At 38.4% G+C, this 17495-nt stretch overlaps 1 protein-coding gene across 1 annotated transcript; it reads left to right on the forward strand.

The window, feature by feature from the left end:
• Nucleotides 1-557: 557 nt before the first annotated feature.
• Nucleotides 558-16858, forward strand: LOC132992773 (calpain-1 catalytic subunit-like). Its single transcript, XM_061062268.1, has 22 exons — nucleotides 558-712; nucleotides 1260-1516; nucleotides 2251-2320; nucleotides 2400-2518; nucleotides 3059-3192; nucleotides 3298-3472; nucleotides 4281-4355; nucleotides 4462-4547; nucleotides 5244-5318; nucleotides 5552-5712; nucleotides 7030-7187; nucleotides 7647-7658; nucleotides 7742-7950; nucleotides 8150-8189; nucleotides 8318-8386; nucleotides 14844-14901; nucleotides 15034-15095; nucleotides 15485-15553; nucleotides 15677-15755; nucleotides 16240-16356; nucleotides 16463-16515; nucleotides 16644-16858. The coding sequence occupies exons 2-22, from the start codon at nucleotides 1280-1282 to the stop codon at nucleotides 16668-16670; spliced, it is 2085 nt and encodes a 694-aa protein (XP_060918251.1). The 5' UTR covers nucleotides 558-712; nucleotides 1260-1279; the 3' UTR covers nucleotides 16671-16858.
• The last annotated feature ends 637 nt before the right edge of the window (nucleotides 16859-17495 follow it).

Here is a 17495-nt window from a genome sequence, read left to right on the forward strand (position 1 = left end):
TTATTATTTGTCTTAACATTTTAAGTTGCAATTTTCAAGGCACTGTTTATTTATTTTTTAAAAACATGGTGTTTTATAACATGACATGCAATTAATTTATCAAATCACTAGGTTTAGAAAATAAATATATTGTGTCCATTTTGATAGAAGGAAATGAATCTATAGCTAGGTGTAGTATTTACAATTCACAGTAAAAATCTGCAAATATACCTCTTGTGAAGAAGTGTAAATAAACAGTATTAAACAGTTAATCCTTCCAACAGTATTTTCCTGTTAAGGTTTAAAATAACAGTTTGTTGCTGTATTTACAAAAACGGTAGAAAACTGTAAATTTCAGCAACAGCAATACCGTTACCGTTTTTTAACAGGGGAATTTCTAAGAATGTAATAAACCTATGAACAAACAAGGTCAAGGATGTTCTGGGCTGAAAAAAACTTTGGGGTCACTGCAGGGTCAGTCAATCAAGTCTCTATCTCTTTTTGTCTTTCCCTCGCTATAGGAGCCTGTAACATTACTGATTGTAAGTCACTCACCGAAATCACTCTGGAAACTGCAGTCAGTGTAGGGAAGGTGGGGGCAGGTGAAAGGTATGGGAGAACCTTTTCACATTTCCCCCTCCCCTTAACCTTTTCACAGAGCCTAATATATAAGTGACAAAGCAGCTCCGCTCACCTGTATATCCACCCACTATTTCTGACTCCAGACGCTGAGGTAAGGTCTTCCAAAGCCAAGTTTTAAACCAGTTGATTGAGATTTGAATGTTCTGTCAGTGTGTTTGGTATTGGCATGTAGCAGTACTGTGCTTTATGGATGCTCTATCTCACTCTCTCTCTCTCTATGTCTCTCTCTCTGTCTTCTTGCTCAATCATGACTGTCTGCTCTTTTCAATATAGGGCTTCATTTACTACAGCCGAATTAGTTTTCTGCAAATGTGAGGAATTAAAAACAATTTAAAAAAGGTTACAATCCCAATGGGGCTAGGAACCTTTAACAATCCTGAATTGGCTTTTGCTTCTATTTTATTTTTTAAAAGTTCAATAAATATTGTCTGGAAACTGGAAAGGTTTTGTAGAAAATGATCAAGCAGAGATCCACAGACTTGTATAACCTACTGGATACAGCTCATCTTCCATTAAGATATGCATATGCACTTCTTGATTTAGAATTAAGAAATGCATATGTACTTCATTTTGTATTTAAAAGATTCTTTGAATGTTTTCATTACCTCAAAAATGGTCCTGGATCTCATTTTTCTTAGCTGAGCCAAAAAGTGTTACAATGCCTCCCCCCGGTGTGTGTCTGAACATTATGGAGGCTCGTCAGAAGAAAGAAGGTTATGGAAGTGCTGACAACCCTGAGAAGTTTCTCAACCAAGACTATCAGCAGCTGAAACAATACTGCCTCATCCAAGGAGTGAGATACATAGATGAGATGTTCCCCCCTGACAGGAACTCCATCGGTGAAGGGATACTGAGTCCCTCTGACATGGGCCGAGTGATGTGGTTGAGACCATCAGTGAGTATTAAAAAAAATGTTTTAACAGCAGAAGAGGCCGTGTATCACTGATGCAATAGCTTGTTGTATTCTGTAACTGACAGTAAATTAATTACCGTATGTTGAGCTAAAACTGATCACATGATTCGATGTTTTGCATTTTAGAATAATCGCCAGGCTCTGCACCCAATCCCTACCTGGCTAGACTGAAATGTTTTGTCTTTGTAACTAGTAATAAATTGACTATGGTAATATTCATAGTATAGTTTTTTAATGTCATACAAGCTGCTTGTAGTCAGGTTTGTTTTCAGGTCTCTAGTGAATATTCTTACAATTCTCATCATGCCTTGTGACACTGTTTGAAACTATTTAAGGGGCTAAACACATTTTTATTCTTCCAGTAGTTAACCCTTTATGGCCAATATTCTTTGCAGTTAGGTTAGCTCATGTCCTGGATGTGCTGCAGGGTATGGATAATGTTAGAGGATTGTTTCTTGATATGGAAAACTGGTTAGAGTCTAAGGCTCAGTCCCACAGTTTGTAAAGCTGAATTTAGGAAAGCAGTTGTTTTGAATGGAATTTTAGAATTTGACTATGAAATAGTTTAATGGCCATTATGTTTAATAAGAATAATTTATTTACATGTGTAATACTTCAGTATTGCTGTGTGCCTGTTAGTATCTAATCAAACTACTTTAAACCTTGAAAGAGTTTTTTTATTCTGTTCTGATTTGTTTACACTGTCTTTATTTCAGAAAATTGCTCCAAATCCAGCTTTTGTAGTTGATGGATTGTCAAGGTTTGACTTTGGTCAAGGGCTTATAGGTAAAGTAGTTTATTATTTGTAAGAATGAACTGTTGTGCATTTTTGTTTTCTGACAACTCAATGACCATATTTCCTCAGGAAACTGCTGGTTCCTTGCATCTATTGGAGCTCTGACATTCCAGGAAAAGATCCTTGGGCAAGTTGTCCCCCTTGAGCAAACGTTTGAGGAAAACTATTGTGGGCTGTTCCACTTCAGGGTAAATACGAGAAGCAAACCTGGTTGTTATTTTTGAGTGGGATCATTTCATTAAACACTGACTGAACATTCACATTCTGCAATAATGATTTAATTTATAGTCACAAAAACGTAGATTAATCTCAAAAAGGACCATCAACCACTTTGTATGATTCGTAACAAGTGACAGTTATCACTATGAGCTCACAAAAGAAACATACCTCACAAGTACCTTTTTTAGCATTAAATGCATTCAGTACTTTGGAATCCATTGAAATTTACTTGAAATACTCCTTTGGAATACTTGAAAGACTTTCCCAATGGTTTTAAGACTGAGCTGTACAATTTCTTTTGAAATATAGAAAATATTTAAAAACAAACACCCTTACTCATCCATCATTATGTGTAACAATATGAGAAATAAATGTTGTGATAATCTAAGCATAACACTGGTGACAAATGACACATACAGTGACTTTTTTGTTTCGGGTTAACTGCCATTGATTCATAAATGGATCTAATGTAAAGAGGATCTTTATTCCCTTTTCTTTTGACATTTCAGTTCTGGAGATTTGGGAGTTGGGTGGATGTCGTCATTGATGACAAGCTTCCAACAATCAATGGAAGACTTATCTTTGTTCACTCCAAAGACCAAAACGAGTTCTGGCCTGCTTTGATGGAAAAAGCATATGCCAAGTAAAGAACAGTTATATTTTCCAGACTTGAATTCATTTTATTTTGTTATTTTTGTCCAATTTCTTTATCCATCATATTAATATAACACAACCTTGTGTTTTTTAGGGTGTGTGGTTCTTATACCGATATGAACGCTGGAACTCCTGCAGAAGCCATGATGGACTTCACTGGTGGTGTTCACATGTGCATCCAGCTGTCAGATCCCCCTCAAAACCTTTGGGAGCTGATGTACAGGGCTAGCCAATCCAAGACCTTGATGGGCTGTGGTACATTTCAAGGGGTGAGTTTAATTCTTCTCCTGATGACAATACCATATACCAGGGGTCTCCAACCTTTTTTCATCTGAGAGCTACTTTCAAAAAATGAAAATGGCCAAGGGCTACTTGCATCAAATCGCTTGCATTTATTTACATAGCTCACATCAGCTGAATTAAACTACTGTTTGTACATGTGTGAAATTACAATAAACCAATGCTTATCATTAATCTTAAATTCACATCAATGTCCAAGAAAACATTAGTACTTCATACTAGTTTTTATGGGCCAAATATATAAATAGTGGGAAGAGGTGCATTTACCGTCGTCAGATTTTTATTTTTATTTTTAACACAGTCGGTCAACCTATAGGCAAGCTACTGAAAACCTGCCCGCGAGCTACAAGTAGCTCCCGAGCTATCTGTTGGAGACCCCTACCATATACCATACCGTTTCCAAACTTCACTTCACTTGTTTTTCTTTCTTTTTTTGAAAATTTCCTCCACCATATTTACTTCACCTACTGTAATCCCATATGAAGCAATAGCCCAGTGCTTAGCTTAGCACAAAAACTAGAAATAGTCACGAATGTGGTGTCCAACTTCTTACCTCCCTCTTGGGGAAAGAGTGGATTAATGTATTAAAATGACTTTAAGTACACCCATCTTTTATTCATAATGTATTAGCTGATTGTTGTTAAATGTTTATAGAGGCTGCTCTCACACTAGTCCTTTTCAGACTTCCCTTTTATTTTTGACCTAACATAGACACTGTTCTGGTTTTTTAAACACACATTTGTCTTTTTTATTAATGAAGTTGTCTTTGGCTTTTAGGAAACATCTGACAATACCATACTGTTAAATGGATTAGTCCAAGGCCATGCATACACTGTGACTGGTGTTAAACAGGTGAGGACTTATTCATAACGGTTATTGACAAGAAGCAAACTTATTTCTGGAATTATTATTGTAATGATGTTCATAACAATGGCTCTGTCATGATAATACTTTTCAGTTGAGGAGCCAAGAGAAACTGGTCGAGCTTGTGCGTTTGTGGAACCCCTGGGGCAAAGGAGAGTGGAAGGGAGACTGGAGTGATCGGTAGTACTAACTTACACTTGACTGTCTCACAAAAACATGTCTGTAATTAAAAGTTGCAGATGAATACGGAGAATTTTTAGTGGCAAAATAAGAGGACTTATTGCATCTATTCACTGTAACACACACTTGTACTCAACTGTCTTTAAAACTCCTGTGAGGAATTGTTTGGTTTGCTTTGGTTTGCATCCCCTATGTCTTTAAGCAGTCAAATGAATCACTTACTGTAAACTGTTAAGTCGGTTCACAATCTGTTTCATGTCAAAAAATAAACAAACAAAAAAACCTAACAGGAACTGTAAGAATGCTTTTCACCACTTTTCATCACTACTTTTAACTGCAAACACAAAAGGTCGCTACTAACAGGGATCTTGATCTTTTCTCATACTCCTTTAAGGGGTGTTCACTGTACTTTCTGTATGTAGGCCATGAAAGGATTATAAAGGTCATTTTAGAAAGGGGCTTTGAGGAGCCTATACAAACTGTCTTTAGAAAATCTCCCTCCGGTTATTAGGATATGTTTTTTCCAGCTACAGTGAAAAGATCTCCTGTGTTATCTTGCCCTGAAGGCAGCTTAAAAGATTGTCTTAACATCTGCACTGCATGCCCCACTGACAGTGACATATGTTAAAGCTGGCCTCTTAAAACACTTGATAATCGAACAATTCCTTCTCTCCTACTTCTTGAAATTTCTCCAAGGTCATCCCTGTGGAAAACTGTGAGTACTGAAGATTGTGAAATGTGCCTTTCAGTGGTGGATGATGGAGAGTTTTGGTAAGAACAAGCTGCAGAGCATCCAGCCATACTATAACTCTTTTTTTAAACAAATATAGTCTTGTGGTAAGAATATGTGTGTGACTTAAAGCAGTTAATATTAATACTGTGTTTGAAATATATGAGGGCTTTTTTTTAAGTTGCCAAGCCTCTTATACAACTAGTTGTCTTGTTCCCCCCTCAATGTAAAATATGTCTTTTATTTCATCTGCATATGTCTCTGATGTCAACAGGATGACCCTGAAGGACTTTTGTACGTTTTACTCAAATCTTGACATTTGCTCCTTGTGTCCTGACTTCCTTGATGGAAATCACTCCTCTCACTGGAAGAGTTCTTTATATGAGGGAAGATGGGTTGCAGGAACCACTGCTGGAGGATGCATGAATAATCGAGGTATTTCAAGCTCTTTTTTTTTCTTCCATTACCCAGCTCATGATCTCAAACTGTCTTCAAGGCAGCAGAAAAGCATTCTACAAATAAAAAGCTGGATGTTGTTTGAGTGATTTCACTGATCTTCTTCACACTCTTAACTCCCTGCAAGCTATCAATAGAAATACCTAACATAACAGTTCAATATTAAAGGGATACTTGACCTGTTGAAACATGAATCTGTATTGACATTGGGTCATATATGTATTAGAAATGTGAAATACATTTTGAAGTTGGTGCCTTCTTGGCCGAGAAAAGGCAGAAAGTGTCTTTTTGACTCATGTTGATGAAAGACACCAAATCCCAGAATGCACAGCACCGCAGGCCACTCCCACTAAGGTCCTCTATTTCAGAATCAGAAATACTTTATTAATCCCAGAGGGAAATTCGATCGTTACAGTTTCTCCAAACTATAAAGTATAGCAGTAGAAATATAGAAATAAAAACATTTAAAGACATATTTACTTCAACACATAAGACCATTTCCTCATCTGATTCAGAGATTTCTTCTAGAATTGATCTTGAAAATTCCTGGCAGAAAACAGACTCTATGTCTGTGTCCATAGACAAACAGTGAGAGCACCGACACTACCAGTCCGCCCCAGCTCGAGCCGGCCCCGGCTCCTCATCCTCGGCCAGCAATATAGCAATATAGCAGCGAGACGGTTGCTGCCGACAGGCCGGTCTTGTGTCGCGTCGGTCCCTGCGGCTAGCGGCGGCCAGCGACGGCCAGCGACAGCCCCGGGAGTTTCGATTCTGGGAGTGAGTTCCCACCCACTGATCTGTGATTGGTCTGTAGCTTCTGTGGTCGAAAATATGAGGAACTAGCGTTGTAGTTTCACACCACTAACCGCAACAGCTTCCAGTGACGCAATATGACGATATTTGCGTCACTGGAAGCTCCTTTTCAGACTTAGAAATACAGAACTTTCCCGTCTCAATTGAGGGCGGGATGCACGACCATTCAAAAATACTACCAGGTTTCTAATGATACAAAGCTTAATGCAAATGGGTGAAGTATCCCTTTAAAAATAAGACAAATAATAGTTATAATAAAGATCATGCTACCCTAACTTTAATACACATTTTCCACATAAGATGCTACAGAATACAGTTCTCATCTGTTTTAATGCTGTACTGTAATGAAGTGTTCATTCTGTAATAAATATATTTATATATCCAAATCAGCAACATTGAACGTTTTTCAGCTCGCCTTGTCTTTTTATTTCATTATCTGTTCCATTACTCACACTAACATTTGGATTTTAATGTCAATTCAAGACAGTTTCTGGACTAATCCACAGTACCGAGTCAGAATCGACAGTGAATATTCAGAGAAACATGGTGAAAAAAACATGTTGGTGTCTCTCATGCAAAAATCTGACAAGAGGAACAGGCGCCTGGTCCAGAACCTGCATATTGGATTTTCTGTATTTGAGGTAATATGAATTTTTTTGTGTTTTTTTACTACATCAGTGTTTTTGGCTCATAAGCACAAGGTGTCCACATTTTTGTGACTTGCCAGGTAAGGTAACAATATTTCTTCTTTAGTTGTAGAAAATAAACATCTTCCCTAAAATGTAAAAAAAAACTTCTATTTGTTGATTTTAACGAAGATTTTTTTAGACGGGCCTACCTGTTTACTAGCTGGTAAAGAAAATGTTCAGATTGAATCTACAGCTTACATGTTTGTAGCTTTATTGTCAGAAACCCAAAAACAACAACACAACATCATTATATTTTGAAAATGATTCACATCACACACTTTTCTTCCAATATAGAACTTGACTTTTGGTCAGATTCTGCCTTTAATTCTGAGTTACTGTATATTCATAAAAACATAATACTGTGTTAAATCTTGCCCTCTGTCCCATTCTCTTCTGCTGTTTTATCTGAAGGTGACTGGACAAGTAAGAAACAATTTTATTCATATTAAAATTCTCCAGTATTTGAATAAACTGCAGTGAATTGATACATGCGTTTATAATCACAGAACAAGTCGCAGACGGGTAAATTCCCAGCCTCGTTCTTCAGTAACAACACACCTGTTGTGCAAAGTAAAAGCTATATGAATGCTCGTGAGGTGATGGAGCTTTTTACGCTGAAGACTGGTGAATATCTGATTGTGCCGTCCACCTTCAAACCCAATGAGACTGCATCCTTCATCCTGACCATTCTCTCCAAAGCAGAGACCCACGGCTAGTATGTTTCCTTTCTTATTCTACTGTGTATCGCAGTTTAAATACAAATAATCCAGAAATGACAAATATATCAGACATAATGATTCACAGTCATGCAAAGCAAACGTGCATTGCGTATGTCACAAAATCCTGGTGTTGTATGTTGGGGGAAAATTCAACGCATTAATCCTATTTGGAATGTTCTTGGTATTTTCCGACAGTGAGAACTCTGGTGACCACAAACATGAGCCAGTTGGAAAGGTGGGTATATATATGAATTATTTAACAGTAATGAGGTCCAAGTCAATCTGATATTTTACACTATACTCATTACCTTTTAAAAGAAGTTTTCAAGTTCCTTCATATTTTTCCCTACTTTTGTTTTTCAGTTCAAAAACGTCTCAAATGTGCAGGATGATGAAAACAAGAAAAAATTATTCCGCCAACACTCTGACAAGGTAACAGTTGTCACTCTCACATTTGACCTTATTGCATGTTAACTGTTGACTGAGGATTACAACTTGGGTCCTATTATTTAACTCTTTAATAAAAAACATAAAATCATAAAGAGAAGTTTAAAACTAGAGTGTTTCTACATGAAAAATAGGTCAAAGCACAATACATGACATGAAAGTGACAAGTTATTAGTACACACTTACTCTGGAGTTTTAAGAGTCAGAACTGAAAAAGAAAATCAATTCTTTATTTGGGGAATAAGAGTGTGGAGAACATAAGTGTTTGAACACATGTGTGACTGCTTTTGCTCTATCCAATGTTTTTCTCTATTTGAATTAGCGAATTAGTCACTGTGATCGCAACAGGTGGAAGAAAGGGTTCTGGCAATAAGTTAACTTCTCGTGCAACAGACAACGAGGAACTTGCCGAGCTAGTTAAGCTAGCAGTTGCAGAAGCTATCAAGGATGCTATCCTTGATGGTTGATGGTTGCCATGCAGGCCGATGTTTCTAAATGTGTTGAACACATGGAGGAAGGTGGACAGCAGACTCAGTGCGTCTGTAAACAAGCTTGCTGCGCAACACGCCGGACTTGAGGACAAGATTGCTGACATGGTCGCGCAGAGATAATGTACGTGTGCACGGCGTCCCTGAAAACGCAGAGTCATCTCATGCTCTTGCTTACATGTCGGATGCCATTCCACAATGGTTTCCAGATTTGGGTTCTGTTGAAATTATGCGCGCACACCGCTTAGGTGCTCCCAGGGTCAATGCAAATGGAAAGCCCATTCCCCGTTCTCTTATTCTGAAGCTGCTACGTTTCACGGACAGAGACAAGATCCTTAAAGCTGCGCAGAGCACTCCATTTCGACCATCCATTTCGCTCCTGACTGCAGCCCGCACACCTTCAAGCGACGACTGGCTTTCTCCGTTGCCATGGATACCCTGCAGAAGCTCGGCTATCGTACTTTTCTCCTTTATCCTGCGGAAGTCAAGGCGACACGCAATGGAGTGAGCCATATCTTCAACACCCCACAAGAGGCGAAGGATTTCATTGACACCCTCGAATAGGGTCTTTATCCTTTCAGGTAATTTAGCCAGCTGTTTGATTTGCATTAATATGCAATCCTGATAGGTTACTGTACTTGTTCTGGACTAGCAAATAACAAGCAAAAATCATATCAAGTAGCCTAACTTCCACTTAGTATGTCTATTCATTTATTTTCTTCTATATTTGTTTGTTTAGATGGCCTTGTTGGTTTCAATAATACTGCTGGCTTAAATGTTTATACTTCAGTAGGCTGATTCTGCACTATTTATGTTGTTGTTGACTATATAGGCTATATACAGTAGGTTATATACAGGTAGTTATTGGCCTGTGTTTTTATATATATGTATATATCTATTTTTTTATTTTTTTATTTTATTCATTATTAATATTTCTATTTATTTTTTAAGAATTGCTGACCTCAATATTTAGCATTTGCATTAATGAGCAAACCTAACAAGATGCCTGAAGCCTTTAAGTTACTGTTTTATTAAAAAAGGCTGATGTTATTAGCACGATGCCACTGTATAGACCCTTTTTCTTTCTTTCTTCTCATTTATTTACTTTATTGTTTGTTTTCATCACTCTGTTATATTGTGTGCGATAGCACAGTAGTACTAAGGTGCTAATGTTTTATGCTACCCTCGGACGGAGCCAGTGGCTGCATTCCCAATATGGTAAAAGGGGTGGGATATTTCCGAGAACCGTGCTGAGTGACTGACCAATTACGGCAGAGCTGACAGGCCGACCAATCAGATCAGACTTGGCACACATGGGGACTCTGAACATGGGCACTTCAGAGCCTTAGAGAGAGAGTCAGAAACGAGCCGGTGCATGGAGCGACAGTACATGAAAACAGACACTTTATTTAAACTTTAGCTATTGTGAACATACTTTAGTAGGTACATAGATTAAATATATGAACCCCAAAAAGGGCATAATATGGGCTCTTTAAATGGCATGATACAATTGTGTTTATAATGGGGGGGGTGCGGCGTGAGTGGGAGGGTTGCACGCCGCTCGATGGTCACGGGTCCAACTTGTAGGGGAAAGTTAGACTCTCTAGGGGAAGTCAGGGATCTTTGTTGTTGTTCCTGTTGGTTTTTTGGGTTTATGTATATTATTTCTATGCTCTCTCCCATTCCTTGGAGAGTGGTGGGTTTACGGCGACTGGGGTTTTAGGGGTGGTTTGGATCTCTCTTGTTACTCTACATTTGTTTTTCAGTCAGGCTGTTGCGCTATTTCTTCTTATCTTGTTTAAAATATATTACAACACATGTTAGGTATTGTTAGCTCACATGAATAGGATACATTTAATCAGCTGGAATGTTAATGGGCTGAATGGCCAAATTAAGCATACAGCCTGCTTAGACCTCTTAAACAGACAACGCGTGGATGTTGCCTTTATACAAGAATCTCATTTCAGGACTGTAGACGTTCGTCGTTTTTCGAATAAGCACTATTATGTGGCTGCATCTGCAGCACTGGACACCAAAACCAGGGGTTCGCTGGTGGTACTGAAACGTAGTATTTCAATGAATATATTGGCGCAATTTGGCAGTGAGGATGGTAGGATCTCTTATATCAAAACCATTATATCTGGGCGCAAGTTTGCTTTTATTTCTGTTTACGCTCCGTCACAATATGATCCTGAATTTAACGACAATATTACTGAATCTCCAGGAGTTCTCACTTGTTTTGGGCGCAGACATGAATACAGTTGTTGACTTGACATTGGATAAATCTGTTAGGCGCTCTACAGCTAATCAGTTACGAGCATCTAAGGACCTTCTGAATCTGTTGTTGGCACTTAGTTTAATAGACCTATATCGCACAATTAACCCCACATCTAAACAATACACTTTTTACTCTTCAAGACATCAACGTTTTTCACGAATAGATTACATATTAGCTTCGCCTGCGTCTTTTTCTGAGATACATACTGTAGTAATTAAACCCTGTTCTCTATCGGATCACAGTATTGTCTCGACACATTTGATACTCTTAGGCATGCCATCTAGAGCATCGCATTGGCGATTTAATGCTTCACTTCTCAAAAATGAAGATTTCTGCGTCTTTCTTAAAGAAAAACTGAACACCTTTATAGATTTAAAAGAAGGCTCAGTGGATGACCCCAGGTTTTTATGGGATGCCATAAAAGGCTGTATTAGGGACTCCTCAATCACATTTTCTTCTCACCTTATTAAAAAAAGACTGAGCAAAATAACTGAGCTGGAGAATACTCTCACCCAGCTTGAGGTACAACAGCAAGCCACATACTCGCAGGCCTTACAAGGGAGAATAGCAGTGACAAAGACGGAATTGAACTCTTTGCTGAGACGTAGAGCAGAGTTTCTGATGCACAGAACCAGAAGAACATACTACTTTAAAGGTCCCATATTCTTCTTTTTCTGGTTTTATATGCCCTTTAGTGTGTTTTCCAAGTGTCCTGTGCATGTTTAGGCACATCTATGTGCAAAAATTCAAAGTCTGCGGAAACGCGGCTTCTCCTACGTCCTCCTGTTAGCTGTAGCATTAGCAGCATCTAACGCTCGGTTCTAGCCCCCCTCGATAAAAATTTGTCAGTCCGACGTCATTGTCAGTGTGAGATCACTGATCTAAGCCCATTGGCTCGTTGTGGCAAGCCCTGCAGCTCATGTTGAAATTTCCGAGACGCGTGCTGAGCAACTGACCAATAACGACAGAGCAGATCGGCAGACCAATCAGAGCAGACTTGGCCCACGTGGGGTCTAACAGTGTGGGCTCAGCAGAGTGTAGCTGACGGACTCAGAGCGGAGAGGGAGCAAGGAGGAGCAGTACATGAAAACAGACACTTTTTTCAGACTTTAGCTATTGTGAACGTACAAAAGTAGGTACATAGATTAAATATACAAACCCCAAAAAGGGCAGAATATGGGACCTTTAACAGAGCCAGACCAAGCCATCTTTTAGCCCTACGACTAAAAAGTAATGAAAAATATTCAAATATAATGGCCATTAAAACACCTTTACGTATTTTGAGCGATCCTCGTGATATCAACACCAAATTCAAAACTTTTTATTCTACTCTATATAAATCTGAAATTTCACTCAATACTGATACATGCTCACGCTTTCTATAGGGACTCGACCTGCCTTCTCTGTCTGACAATGAATCAGAGTTGCTCAGTACTCCTATTTCACTAGAAGAACTAAAGATCTAGTTAATATGAAGAAAGGTTAGGCCCCCGGGTGGGACGGAATTCCTCCAGAGTTATATATTTTCTTTTGGGACGAGTTGGGTCCACCTCTGCTAGATATGATCAATGCAGCCATTGATAAGGGTGCATTCAATTCAAGTGCCAACACAGCCATAATTACAGTTCTGCCCAAACCAAACAAAGATCTGACTCAATGCAGTAATTATCTACCTCTTTCACTCTTGAACGTAGATATTAAATTGTATGCTAAAGTTCTAGCAACCCATTTAGAAGTACATCTGATAAAATTAATACATAATGATGTACTACCTCGTCTTAACTTTTACTCGTCTATGGTCCCTCTTGCTGCCCCAATAGGTATTGGGAAAGGCTTCACTCATTAGTCTCCAAATTTATATGGAAAGCGAAGAGGCCCCGTTTGAAATTCACAACTCTCCAGCGTGAGAAGATACAGGGAGGGCTGGCCCTGCCAAATTTTAAGGTGTACTTTTGGTCCTTTGTGTTACGTCCTTTGTAAATGGTCCAATCCTAGCTCCTCTGTCGCTTGGAGACCAATTGAGGAGAATATTTCGCTACCTCATAGGTTGCAGGACCTAGTGTATTCCAACATACCTTTGAAAAAAGCCAAATTGCATCTTGGACCTATAATTTAATTTATGCTTACAACCTGCCGTACTGTCATGAGACATGTCCACTCAGACCTTAAGTGGCACAATCATTCACCTATATTCAAAAATTTCTCGCTTCTTACTGGTAATATACCTTTCTCTTTCCCATGTTGGAGGAGCAGGGGTATTCATGTTTTAAAAGACTTGTATAACAACAACGGGTTGCGAGCCTTTAATGATTACAAGCTGCATATAATCTACCAGGATAATCCTTTTTTTTATTTACAGCTAAGATCGGCCATGAAGACATATGGTGTCCCATGGGGATCAGCGTTGCCCACACACCCACTTCACAAACTGTTGCACACACTAGGACCCACACAAGGAATGGTTTCTAGACTTTACAAATTTATTTCAGAGTCTAACAACTCATTACCAGTGGAGGCTACATGGAATAGGGACTTATCTATGATAAGCGCTAAACAGATTAGCTGGAACACAGTGTGGAAAAACCTGTGTGCTACATCTAAAAATCCTGATCACCAATTAATACATTACACATTCATTCATAGGATGTACCTCACCCCTAGGAAATGGCACTCTAGGAAGATTATTACATCCCCCAACTGTGACTTATGTTCACTCAGCATGCTGGGGTGGTTTATGCACATGTACTGGGAATGCCCTGATGTGGTCACATTCTGGAAGCAAATAACTTCAACTCTAAGTGACATGCTTAAAGCTAAGATCCTGCTTTCACTGACTTTGCTCCTTCTTAATGATGATTCCGGTTCAAACTTGTCTTTGCAGCATAGGCACATTTTATGGGCTGGTCTCACTGCAGCAAAGAAAATGTCGGCATTAAGATGGCAACCGCCACATTCCTTGACCTGGCGACATTGGGCCAACTCTCTTCTTGAAATTGTTCAGATGGAATGGTCTGTGGCCCGAATGCATGGGGCCAGCCCAAGACCCTCAAAGTATGGGATGCAGCCTACAATATAGTTAAGGAAAGGGTGTGGCGTGCTTGACCTGAAATATGTTTTCCTTGAGAGATCTGGGTTGGGGATGTATGTGGGGTCGCCACGGAGTGGATGGGGTGGGGGTAAGGTTTGAATGTTTGATTGATCCTGATGTTTTCACATATGCACTTTTATACATGTATGTGCTCTAGGGGGGTGGGTGGGGGGGTAAAGGGGAAAAACTGTTGTAATATAAGATGTAATTTCTTTGTACATTTCTAAATAAAAAATTGATCACAAAAAAAAGATAACGTACTTGTCTTTGCTGCTCTCAAACTGAACTTTTAGTGGTAGCCATAACAAATGCTTTTGGTAGGATTGCAAAAGATTAAAAGATTTTCTATAAGATAAGTTGAGTTTATTCTTTGGCTAATAAATAAAGGAAGTTTTATCACAGATGTGTTTACTTGATATGTGACAGGGATTGTAGACTGATACAGGTACCAGAATGACTCTGGTTGTCCCCCATATGTTTGTCATATACAATGACAGTTAGTGTTTTTTTCAATTAACATCCAGGAGTCTTTAAACTTTCGCTTAAGCTTTTGTTCTTGACTAAATTTTGTTTTTATTTTATTTCTAGTATGAAGAAGTGGATGCTGAGCAGCTTCAGAGACTTCTGAATGACAGAATCCTGAAAGGTCTGGACTGAAAATAATAGCAAACAAAGAATAGTAGCTAACCTAACGTCGACATACATTACACATTTTTTGAATGGTATATACTCTTATATGTTGAAAGGGGTGTCTTCATGTCTTCTTTTGATATTATAGGCGACCTAAAGTTTGGAGGATTCAGCCTTGATGCCTGTCGCAGCATGGTGGCTCTGATGGATGTATCCTGTTGTAAAGCATATTAAGATGAAAAAGAACAAGAACAAGATTATGAATAAGTAGTAGTACTTCACTTCAAAATAGTGCCTTAGGCATTTCCTTTATGGTGAATGGGTGAGGCTTGTACTGTGCTTTTCTTCTGACTACTCAAAGCACGTCTTACATTGTAGGTCACACTAACACCACATTCACAAACTGATGCTGCAGAGGCTGCTGTGTTAAGTGTCCATCTGTAATAACTAATCCCATTCACTCACATTAAAGCTGCAGGAGCCAACTCTACCACTGATACACTTTGAGTTGGCATAACTCACAGTACTAAACATGAATGTCTTGTTCAAGGTCAGACAAAACTTTTGACATTTATTTACCTTAACGATGGATTGAAAAGACATCGATCACTGGAAAACTGAATGGTGAAGAATTCCTTCGTTTGTGGAAGAAGGTTGTCACGTACAAGGTAAATAGAATAATTTCATCAGGAACACATTGTTTTTCTGTGATATTTGCGTTCAACCTTTAATATATATGCATCTAAGTAGGATGTTTTCCTAAACTTTGTGCTTTTTGTCTCTTTTACCAGGATATTTTCTTCCTCACTGATGTTTCACGCACAGGAACACTGTCACTCAGTGAACTGAGGAATGCATTCATGGCCTCAGGTAGACCAACTTAGTATTCATTCTTTTGACTGATAAAACTTTCATTGAATGTTATATAGCAACAGAAAGGTTTCTCTCCTAATCAGCTTTTCATTTAGCTTGTTGTTTAGTTTTTACATTCTGCTAGATTCATGTTTTGGTTCATCTTTCTCATAGAAAGGTAAATAACAACTTTATTAAGAAACCAAGCTTTTGTTAAGTATAAAAAATGGAGCAAATACAAGCTGAAGAGCCAGATATCTTCTTTGGAAAAAGGTGGTAACAAAAATGACTCCAAATGACTGCTTATGTTTCTTATGGCCACTGAAAAAGTTCAATGATATATCAATTGAATAATTATAACTATATGTCTACACAAAACTACAGTTATTTGGTAATTTACTTCAGCTTTGAATATTTTTTGAATGCAGATAATTAAAAAAAAAAAGTGAATGATGATGATGATGATGGTGTAATTTGACACTAAGCTCTGTATGTTGAACAGGTATGAGTGTCAGCGATGACATGCTCAACCTGATGGCTGTGCGTTACAGTGACTCCACTCGACACATGACACTGGAGAGCTTCATCAGTCTCATTCTGCGTTGGGACTGCATGTGCAGTAAGTAGAGTGAAACCAATGATAACAGTAGAGAAGCCTTTTTGAAAAGTGTTCTTCCTCTACCCTTACTCTTTAAAGAACGCAGCTTCTTTGTGTTGTTCAACAGAAATCTTCAAAGAGTTGTCAGACGGAAAAGCCATAAGTCTGCAAGCATCCGAGGTAATGAAAATACTGTTGAAGTTAGTTTCTCTGAAAAACAGAGGAAAGGAACATGTGTATGCTTTCTGTGATTGGAGTTCTTTTGTATACAAAGCACTGCATTAATAAACTGTCTTTTTTATTTTCAGTGGATTTACATTTCAATGTACACTTAATCCAAGGAGAAAAAGTGCAGAAGAAATCATGGATGCATTCGTCAACAACTGAGAACATAGAATGAATAACTAGCTACATTCTGTTTTTAACTTTTAGTTGAATTATAATGTGAACACGATATGAAGCCAAAACCCTTCACCAGACCCTTTTGATGTTGTGCCGAAGATGAAATTGTCTTGTCATGGTTGCTGCATTTTTACACCACTTTACTTTGAGCATTTTAAAATAAATAAATTGTTCAAAAACATTTCTGATTATTAAATGGGCTTATTTGATCTCCCATAAGAATGTAGAGAATTGAAAAAGGATGCATCTGTAGCAGGTATGTACATGTGAAGGGTTATAGTTTTCTATGGGCACCTCCAGAAAAGGTAAAAAAAAAAACACACACATCACTTGATTAGGTGCTGAGTAATTAAAAATACTAGTTATGATGCAAACAAAGACTTGCAACATTATGGCTCCCAAATACATGATTCTTTATTTGTTATGTGCATTTAAGGAAAACAAGTCTTCGAGCCCAGCACCGGAGAATGGAAAGTCGGGCTCGAAACGTTGTTTTCCTTAACTACACATAACAAAAAAACAAGTTTATATTGGGGAGCCATAGTGTTGTGAGTCTTTGTTTGAACCGCTTTTATTCTATGTCATTTGAATGACTCATTATTATGGGCATGAGAAGCTAACCTTTGGTTGGATTTTTCTTTTCCCAAAGTTTTAGTGTCTAAAAGTTCTTGCAACCTATGAATCTTTGAAAACAATGTAAATAAACATCTAGAGTAGATATGGATCATGCACAGGGCTGGGCTGAGCGAGAGAGAAGG

The sequence above is a fragment of the Labrus mixtus genome, chromosome 18, assembly GCF_963584025.1.
Source record: "Labrus mixtus chromosome 18, fLabMix1.1, whole genome shotgun sequence".
Lineage (NCBI taxonomy): Eukaryota > Metazoa > Chordata > Actinopteri > Labriformes > Labridae > Labrus > Labrus mixtus.

Bases quoted from the DNA above. Each gene is read 5' to 3' on its own strand.
- LOC132992773 (XM_061062268.1), top strand. From the start codon at position 1,280: ATGCCTCCCCCCGGTGTGTGTCTGAACATTATGGAGGCTCGTCAGAAG. The intron at 5,319-5,551 runs GTAAGAACAAGC...TGATGTCAACAG, and splicing joins GTGGATGATGGAGAGTTTTG to GATGACCCTGAAGGACTTTT. The intron at 16,357-16,462 runs GTAAGTAGAGTG...GTTGTTCAACAG, and splicing joins GCGTTGGGACTGCATGTGCA to AAATCTTCAAAGAGTTGTCA.